Raw genomic sequence first — 10306 nt, 5'->3', positions numbered from 1 at the left:
ATTACCAGGTATTACCATTAAACCCCAAGTAATTTACTGGAAAAAAGCTGTTAAGCAGCTACCTCCTAGTCAGTAATGTTTTTCAGTGTATGAGAATCTAGGCCTTTCCTCTCTGGTATTTATACACTTCTCTTGGTTTGGAGCCTGAGCACTGAAGTCCAAAGTCCTACAGAGGACCTTCACTATTTGTAAAGCTTATAGAACTGCTTGCTTGTTCCCTTTCATCTGAAATTTGCCTTATGCGTCACTTAGTTTTGCATAAAGGAGAGATTTGCTTGTACAGGAGAGCTATCTCTACTTTTTGCTCTTAGCTAATAACCATTCAGACTTCAAAAGAGCTTTTCTTGGCCTAAAGCACGGGTAGCAGAAGCTAAAAATGACCTGTAACTCTTAATAAAAACATTCTTCTGAGAGCCTGAAAGTACCTGTAAATGTGTGTATACACACGAACAGATATGCATACGTGTGTGTGTATATATATATATATATGTTTGTCTATATATGTATCTGTGCAAAATTCCAGCCACACTAGGAAGAGAGGCAGTTAGCTACCTGAATTCACTGTGTAAAGCTAATGGTGTCTCAGATGCAGCAGAAATACTGCCTTTTTCAACTTACCACTAAGTTAAGATCTGACCAGGCTACATGTGTTATTCTCGCCTGTTCCTGTTCTCTGCTCTGCCCCTATACTTCGTATTTTGGTTTTCCTCACAAAGAAGGATGCTGTTTGGAGAGTCCGTATGTGTTGTTTGACAAAACAAGCTACACTTGGAGCAAGGCTAGAAAAGTATAGGCAATAGGAGGGCCAAGGCAAAGAGGAGAGATTAGCTTTATTTTGAGACATGGAGGTTCCCTGTGAGAAAAATGGTGTTACACAAATAGGCTGTGGCTTCACTGAACCAGCAGATGGCTTCTGAACAGAAGCTGATGTGATACACTTTTTCTGGGTTTTTTTGATATTTTTATTTAATGGCAAAGCAAGTGATGATAACTAGGCATTCAGGGTTCAAGTTGTTTTTTTCTTTTTTCTTGGAGAGGAAGGTGAACTTTTGATAAAGTGTTGCTTTGGTCCTGTAATCATGCACAGAACAAACAAATGGTCACTTAAGGGACAAGTGTCCTGTAGCCTAATGTAGATCATGGATGGACAGGTGGGTGGGTGGGGAGAAATTTTCCCAGTGGGATGAGTTATGATGTGCTGTTGATCTCTCAGCAGTCAGAAGGCTTCATTTCTTTCTGCCAGGACAGTAGATTTCAACCTGTGGTCAACAAGGCTGCTGGGTTTTTGTGACCTGTTCCTAAAGACTCTACAGAAGGTGAGAAAAGTAAACCTCTTGCTGGTAGGATTCAATTCCATAGGAGCTTGCACCTTTACTGGAAATTTTAGGGGGCTACAAGATTGAAAAAAACGTGAAGAACACTGATGCATCATGAGAAAGCCAGTTACACCTGCCAAACAAATGTTTTTGCAGTTGAAGTAACTATAGATTACTGTGGTATTTTTTCCCTGCTCTGCTGTAAGGTCAGTCATTTTCTCTTCCAACCTGTTCATTGTCATATAATGGGAATCTTTCCTTCTGTCCCCTTTGATCTTTACCTGATCAGAGTACAGGTAACCTGAACACAACAGTGTCATCCCTTTTTATGTAACCTCAGTGGTGAAGGGCTTGCTAGGAGCTCAACGCAGTGTTGCAAACTTATGTTGATACTTCCCTCTAAGTATACCCTGCCATGAGTTCAACAATGGAACCAGAGTACTTTCTAATCCTAACTATATAATTATGTTTATATTAAAAGAGAAAGTAGTAGGCAACTCCTGGGCTGAGGTATGACACGTCTCTAGCAAGTTGGCAGAGCAATTTAGTAGGGCCTTTCTATAACTTAAGGAGTGATCACACAGCAGAAGTATGCATTTAAAAATAGCTCTACAGACACTGCACACAAAGATTATGTAACAGGATTTTTCTATTATAGTTATTGTGGTCTGTGTTATATTTATTGCAAAAGACATAATCTGACGTAGTTTGCAGCCTTGGAATACAAAACTGATAATTGAAAAATGGGACAATTATTCAACAACTAACTGTACATAAAAGACTTCACAGAAAATAGTTTCTGTAATTTTAAAATTCAAACTAATAAGAAAATAAATCTAAGGCTAACAGGTCACAGTTCACTTTTAGGTAAAGCAGTAATAAATTTCAAACAATATACAATTACGGATATTTAGAAGGATCTTTCTACCTGTATATCTAGACAGATCCTAATAGAAGCAGGCTTCCTGTTTTCATTCCTTTAATTTGAGGTACTGTATTACAAGGTGTATGCTACTTATGCTGACCACACCTGCAGTAAATGAGCAAAGTACCAGTTCACAGAATCTCAAGCCCCTTTGGACAACTGTTGGCAACCTCACAGCTGTTGGTTAGGCCTGCCATGTGCCTGCTCCGGTCCCTGGGATGTGAGGCAGCAGAGGGAGCCTCTGAGCACTCTGCCAGCTGATCCCTCTGTTCAGCCTCCTGAGGGGCAGTGTCTGTCTCGGGCAGTTTGAATTGTTGTGTTGCTGCCCATGCCAGGGTGATGATCAGCAACCAGAAGTTAGTGCTGAAAGGCAGGATCCCTGCGATAGAGATGGCATTGTGGGAGGGTGCACCTCCTGCAGCTGAGAAAGGTAAGGGCTATAGCAGGTTGAACTTAATCTTAGACATGCTTTCAGTGCTGAAAAGAAAGTTGTGAAGAGTTCCCAAAAATAACAGCTGTAGCTGTGTTAAATCCCAGCACCGTGTGCCAGAAAATCCAGTGTGCATAGCTGTGCTGCACAGGACATCCTGTCTTACCATAATCCAAATCAGTGTCTTAGAGTTGTGTATTGATGGAGCTGTTCCCTAAAACAGGGATGGCAGCCAAGGTGTACCGGTAAGCGCTCTCTTCCCAGTGCTCTGCAAGCACACACCTTTAGAAAGGCCATGATGTGGGAAAAGGGCTGTTACCTCAGTGATGTCTGTAGTTAAGGCACATTGTTGTAGGTGTGTAGCAGCTGTGGTGTAAACAGGCTTTATGCTTTTATACTTGGTGTCATTAGATTGCCTTTGTATTATTGAACGTAGTGGAAGTGAATTTCTGGTTCTACCTTTTTTCTTGGGAGGGGTGTGCGTAGCTGTAGTTGCTATAGTAAGGCACATGCTATGAAAGGGCACCAAGGAGTGCTGTCTCCTAGCTGGTTACTAGGATTAGTATTTCTGTACTTTTTCATGACAGACCTGAGTTTTTCCAAATATTCTTTTGACGTAAAATAGTCTGTTCCTGATCTCTACTCACAAATTAGCCTTTAATAAAGAAGTGAACAAAGCAAAAGCCAGCCTCTGAGCTATTAAAACAGATTTCCTTCCTTGTGGCCTAACCAGGTGATCCTTTTGCTCAACGTAAACATCTGTGACAAGGACTGTGAAACTGAGCTGGGGCTCCTCCTTACTATGTCTGCTCAGGAGAAACACCCATTAATTTGAAAATGAAGATTATAAAAACATGGGAAAGTGCTTGTGGTAGGCTAACTTATTTGTTCCTCTCCATAAGAGTCTCTGTACCTGCACAAAGAGCAGGGGCTGGATATCTTGAGGCACTCTCCCAACCCTCTGAGATACACCTGCAGGCTGCAGGATGCCGTTTGCCCAGGGGGAAGGTGAAGGTGGTGGCAATGCAGGTGCTCCTCCTCAGCGGTTGGAGGCCCCGGGCTGGTTCCCCCCAGCAGGGCCCTTCCAGGCTCTGTCCCCTCACACATTGGGGCAGGGCAGTGGTGATGGGGGCACTGCTGGTGCGGCTGGGCCTGGCAGGGTGCCCTGCTATCAAGGGGACCTGTCTGGGGAGCTGCTTGTCATTGCCACGTGGGTGATGGTGCCACAGCAGTTGAGCCCCCGTGCTGACACCAGCCCCCTGGCAGTGTCCTACTGGCTGGAGGTGGTCGGGCAGCCGTGAGTGCTGCACCTGCGGCCCAGGAGGGACCTGGTCTCCTGCCCCTTTGCTCTGGTCACCTACGGCAAGGATGGGGCCTGCTGGGAGCAGCACCCCTTTGTGCAGGACAACTGCCTCTACTAGGGAGGCCCTGGCTCCCTTGTGGCCCTCAGCACCTGTGGCAGCAGCCTCCACGGCTTGCTCTGGGTGGAGGATGGCACCTACGAGATCGAGCCCATCCCTGACAATCTGGCCTTTGGGCACATCCTCTACCACAGGGAGGAGGCCAGCAACTCTGTGGGCCCCCCCTGCGGGTTGACCCCAAAGGAGCTGCAGCACCAAAAGGCTTTGCTGCCATGGCTCAAGGCCCCCTGGGTGGTGGAGGAGATGCTGAAGGATTGGTGGACATGTGTCAGGTATGTGAAGATGGTAGTGGTCGTGGACAATGTGCAGTTTGTGAAGTCAGGCAGGAATGAATCTGTAGTCTTGAGGCAAGTCATAGAAATCCACAGCTTTCTGTTCGGCTGTTTCTTGTGGGACTGGACATCTGGACCAAAAGCAAACTTATAAACATTACTAACTCTGCCAACAAGGCACTTGATGACTTTAACAAATGGCGGAGGACAGACCTGTCTCCACGGATGTGCCATGATACTGCTCATTTATTTGCATTTCAGCGCTTTGGAAGGAGCCTGGGATTGGCGATTCTAGGGTCCATGTGTAATAACCAGTGGTCATCAGCAGTTGTTTCCTTCACTGATAGCAAGCTGTCCTCATTCTTCATGTTTTGTTCATGAGCTGGGCCATACTCTTGGGATGTGCTGTGATGAACAGGGCAGTAAATGTAGACGAAAGAAATGCATCATGTACAAAAGTGTTATTGACACTGATGTGTTCAGTGACTGCAGTTATAAAGACTATTTTGACCTGCTTGGGTGAGGCGTTGGCTGCATTTGTCAACTGTCAGCACCTGGCACTTTCTACACCATGAAGCATGAATACTGTGGGAGTAAGATAGTAGAAAGTGGAGGGCAATTTGACTGTGGTTCAGAGTCGAACTGTAGAAAGGATCCTTGTTGTCACCCGAACTGTACATTCACTGCAGGTTTGGTCTGTGCTTCTGGAAAATGCTGCAAAGGCTGCCAGGTCCTTCCAGCAGGAACACTCCACAGAGCAAGTACTGGTGACTGACTTGCCAGAGTATTGCAACGGGACATCCCTGTGGTGCCCACCAGACGTTTATGTACAAGATGGAACCCCTTGCAAAGATAGTGCTTATTGCTATTGAGGAAAATGTTCTTTCCATGCTAAACAGTGCCAGCATCTCCAGCAAACAAGCCAGAGTTGCTCCTTTAGACTGCTTCAAAGCAGGGTGACCGGTTTGGGAATTGTGGTATTTTTAACAATATCCATTATACAAAATGCAGGATTGAGGATATCTTGTGTGGTAGGATCCAGTGTGAGAACATACACAAATTGCCTGCCTTGCAGAACCACGTAACACTAGTCCAAACCCTTGTTGGGGATAAAAAGTGTTGGGCTCTTGACTATCATGTAGGGATACCAAATAGCTGATGTGGGAGCTGTGGCAGATGGCACGCCATGTAGTAGTGATTTGTATCAACGGGACATGTACCAGCATCTCACTGCCGAACTATGACCATAATGTGACAAAGTGTCATGTCAGAGGAGTGTGTAACAATCATAAGAACTGTCACTGCAGGTATGGCTGGGTTCCTCCATATTGTGAATGGGAAGGATTTGGAGGTAGCATTGACAGTGGACCCCCTCCAGCCACGGAGATTTTTTGGAGAGCAAAAGTAGGAGTAGCACCACTTAGGCTTCTCCTTCTCTGTATCTTTGGAGTAACCCTTATCATATTTTGTAAATGTGAAACAGTGGGATGGCTTAGGAGGAAAAAGGCCCAGTTCCTCAGAAAATGATAGTGGTTGTTTCAAATACTGGAAATGCCAGCAATTCCTAAAGGAGAACACCTGCTAGTGAGTCAAAATCCACCACAAAGCACTTGCTGAAGACCAACAAGCAGTAACTTTGTATGCTCCTGGGGAAATCTCCTTTGAGTAGAGCCAGCCGATAACTCATCAAAATAAATCAACATGTTCTGAATAGTTCTAATCTCATGAGATATCATTAAATGCAGAGTAAATGTTATCCTTGTTTAAGTTAATAAATGCAGGCAATACAGCATGCTGTTCTTTGCACCTTGAGCTCTTAAACCAAAGTAGTTAAGTAAACTGTAGGTATGGCGCTTATGCTTCATAGCAATAGTTTACAAATGTAAACTTCTTAAAACAGGTGCAGATAAATTATTTGCTCCAATCTACTCCTTCATCTAAAGTTTTCTCCAGTTCAGGGAGAAAGATGGTAAGTGAACATCTTGCTTGGGTTAGTCATTAATAACCAAAGAGAAAAAATTGCTCTTGCAGTCTCCTTTTAATGCACATCTGTGACACACATGCAGGCAAGAAACAGGTTATTGCAGTGAGATGCAGGTGTTTGTGGCATAAGCCCTTCCAGCTGTTTCTAGGGAGTAGCCCTTCAGATCCCAGGGAACAGAGTCCTTGTTTTGTGAGACAGTAGAGAACTATTACCCAGATCACGCCAGAAAGCATGTCTGAACCATAAGATGTACATCAAAAGTGTAGTGACACCAAACCTGACATTTCAGAAAAACAAATTGTCCTTCTTTTCTGGAAACTTTCCAGTACCTTGACTGCTGAGCTCTTCTGAGGAGTGCAATGTATTTTATTGTCACTAAGAGGAGCTGTCTGTGAGGTTGCATTAGTTCACTGGATTTCTAAAATATCTAGAACTGTTGTGCAACTGTGTCTTGTCGTCCCATCCCTCCCAAATTCCTGCAATATTTGATAGATGTTTTATCTAACTATCGCAGTGGGTTTCTCTTGCCTTACTATGCAATTGCTGCTTAAGCTTTTACTGAACGTGTCCTTGCAGCTCTATAGAGTACCACACAGAAGCACTGCATTTTTCATTTTTTAACATGAGATAAAATGTGTCTAACATGATAAAATACAAGGGATGTGGAAATTCCATTCAATAACTTTTATTATTTATATTATAGCAGTGACTAGGTCTTTCAACCAGATCAGCATAAAGAGGAGTCTAGTGCATATTTACAGTGAAAACTTTTTTTTTAAAGGACTGGTGTTTCTGGATTAAGGGCTATAATACACTTGTCTGCTACCAAAAGAATTATCTGCATTTGAAAAACAAAGACCACATTTTTAGCAAACATTCTATAAAGGTAGGATAAGTACCTCAGTACTTGTAACACTTGGGAAGAAAGCTGTAGGTTGCTCTTCCCAAATGATGATGGTCAACTCTTGCTCTCTCCCAAGTATGACATTTATTTTTTTAGAATACACATTTTCCTGTATGTTTGGGTTTTTTTTAAAAATGATTGTGTTCTGCATTCAGAAAGGGCTGGTTTCATTATTATTGGATGTGAAGTACAAGGGATGTCATTCACGGTTCTTCATGCCTTTTTGTCTAAAGCAAATTAAATTGTTATTAAATTGTTAAATATTTGTCAATTATTTGTCAATAACAATTGTAATTGTTACTAAATTGTTATCTGTATTTATCTGGGGAAATGAGGTAACAGAGTGTTTGTTCAGCAGGCTATGCTTATTGTCTTGGTACAACATGGCTGGTTTTCATTAGATGAAGAAAACTTAATTCTGCATTTTTGTCAAGACAAGATAACTGCCCCTTGACTAACACCCCAAATATATTCCTTATAACCAGAGACGTTTTTTTTGGTGGTGGGGGGAAAGAGTTGTCGTTTGGGTTTTTTTTTCCTCAGAAATAAAAATCTTAATTCAGGTGTGAGAAGCAAGGGACATGTGATAGATAGGGAATGTGGATGAGGTGAAAGATGGAGCTAAAAACTGACATAAACACCACACCCAGCACCTTCCAATTAGCTATGCACAACTGGTAAGTACTGGCAGACTTCTTTTTTTTCCTTTTTAAATACATAAAGATCAGTGGCAGAAGTCTCAGGCTGCCACCGTGATGGCCTGCTGTTGTTGATGGATAGTGTACCGTAAATTGCCAAGATGCTGAGACTGGAGAGACACTTAGTGAGTTCTTACTTACAGACCTGCATACTGAAGAGACAGAGGTGTAAATGAAAGTACAGTTTAGGCTAGAAAGCTTACTTACAAATGAAATTTTGGACGAGACAAAGCAATAAAATGCTGTAGTTTCCATTTTTCTCTGTGTTTAAGGATTGATCTAAAAAGCCATGACTGTAAATTGGGAGGAGGCTTTCAGCAAACTTTGGACAGGAGTATTCCTGTATGCTTTTCTTCCATTTCTGTTTAGACCATATGATAAAGACAAACATACATCCCAAAAAACCTAGTCTATGTTTTTATAAAATGTGTGAGCTCCCTCAGTAAGGTTTTTGCCTTGAAAATATTGTTGTTTCTGATTTCACCATAGCAACGAATAACTAGGTATTTCTGGTGGTTTGTGAAAAATATCCTACTGTGGTTTGAAGGTGCAAGTCCTAATCTTTCTGGCTACCCCCTTTTTTTTCCTCCTAGTTTTAATTGCCTTTTTAAATGGATGTGAGAACTTGGCTAACATGTAAGTCACTTGTACATGGAAAAGGCAGCCTGCAAATACTGCTGCAGCATCTCCCAAGAGATGTGGGTCAGCCTAGTATATTAAATGGTGCTGGAGGGAAGTATCTGACTATGAAGACACATGAAATGGTCTGTGCCAGTGCAGCAAGGTGTTAAGTCTTAGGTATCTGTTAGCATGTGGCAGGCCAGAGGTAGTGGGTGGAGCTGCCTAGGAGTAAGTGACAACAATGATTTACCCATGTTTCTTGTTTGAAATCTTGTCTTGGCTTAACAAGACTTCTAACTGCAGTATTAAGAGGGTTTTTTTAATTTCAGATCAGGATAAAATTGTTTTTGTTCCAAGCCAAGACTGTAATCTCTAAAATACATTAAAACTGCTGCTAAGGAACAGTATGCATCTTCAAGGAGTTTGCCAAGTACTGTATTAGCAGAACCTGAGTTTCGAGGAAAAATAATTGATGGGCATAGTGCAAGTTCTGCTTTCCAGTCATCTTAATCATTGGCCAAAAGTAAGTATAGATATCCAGGACAATGTAACTGTGGGAACTGGATGGAAACAGGTGGGAATCTGAATGCTGTGCTTAACGGTTTAAGAAATCCTCCTGTGATAGACTTTGCTCATCATGGAAGGTGTAATTTGGCCCTGAATGCCTGTCTCCCATCTCTGAGACAGTTGTGCTAAACTGAGTGTTAGAACTAAGCATTAAGGCCTGTGGCACACTCTTCTTCTAATCCAGAGATCCAGCACCCCGAGGCTGCCTCTCCCTGTTAAATTGAGGAATCCAAACATAATCTTTGAATGAATGCAGTCAAAAATACTTATCTGTACTGCAGTACCGGACAGATTGGTAGTGTAACACTGAGGACCAGAGCACTCGGTTCTCATTTTCATCAGAAAAGTTCCTGCAATGAGTAGACGGGGCTGTCCCAGTAGTGCCAAGCAGTTAGGTAATTAAATTGCACCAGGCCTTGGTCACTGTTCCCTGTTGTCATTATCTGTATTGCCATGCTTGCAGCAGGTGCTGAAAAAGATAAGGGTAAAGTTTAATAAGGAAATAAGTAGGGATAAATTTTGCCTTGCTTTTCCCCAATAATATACTGGTTCAAGAACTCCCTGAGGGTACAGGAGTCCCAGGTTCAAGTGGCTCCTCTGTTAGATGGAAAGCTGAACTACTTTGCCTTTCTATTGGTAGGTAATTATCTGTTCTGTAGTTTTGAGAAAAATGTCACAAATCCTCAAACTGAACACTTGCTGTAGAATAGTCAGGTATTGTTCCCAGCAGTGGTGGTCAGCACAGCAGTTCTGTGTGCTTGCTATTTGTGGTTCTGAATCTAAGGCTACCTGTACTGATTCACAGGATAACTGGGAGCTGGTGTGGATGCTCTCTGTAGTGGGCTTTTGCTTCTGCCCATCTCTGTCTGATCTGCTTTTCAGTTGGATGTGTGGCCAGTTAAAGGGGCTGGGAGCAGGTCACCCACACCCCCCCAGCAAACTGCCACCCGCTCCCTAACCCTCAGGAAAAACGTGGGGAGCGGAGTGGGGGCCAGGCAACGCCGCGGGGCAGGGGCAGGGGCAGGGAGGGTGCCTGCGGGCAGGAGGACGCTGTGTTGCCCACTCTGGCGGGCGGGGAGGGCTCCCCAGGGCCCACCCCACCTCGGCGGCGAGAGCCCGGCACGGCGGAGAAGCCCCGTTCCTCAGGCCGCCGCGGCCCCCGGGCCCT

At 43.5% G+C, this 10306-nt stretch overlaps 1 protein-coding gene across 1 annotated transcript; it reads left to right on the top strand.

Moving 5' to 3' along the window:
* Positions 1–3657: 3657 nt before the first annotated feature.
* ADAM20 (ADAM metallopeptidase domain 20) lies at positions 3658–5990 on the top strand. The gene is given in 9 exon segments (XM_026849319.1): positions 3658–4453; positions 4456–4732; positions 4734–5135; positions 5137–5274; positions 5276–5314; positions 5316–5520; positions 5522–5559; positions 5561–5864; positions 5866–5990. Coding segments are annotated over 9 exon segments (2283 nt in total). The 3' UTR covers positions 5950–5990.
* Positions 5991–10306: the final 4316 nt, after the last annotated feature.

Source organism: Athene cunicularia (assembly GCF_003259725.1).
Source record: "Athene cunicularia isolate RWA chromosome 5 unlocalized genomic scaffold, athCun1 chr5_part1, whole genome shotgun sequence".
In the NCBI taxonomy this organism is placed as follows: Eukaryota; Metazoa; Chordata; class Aves; order Strigiformes; family Strigidae; genus Athene; species Athene cunicularia.
This window is presented reverse-complemented; position numbering and strand designations above follow the sequence as displayed.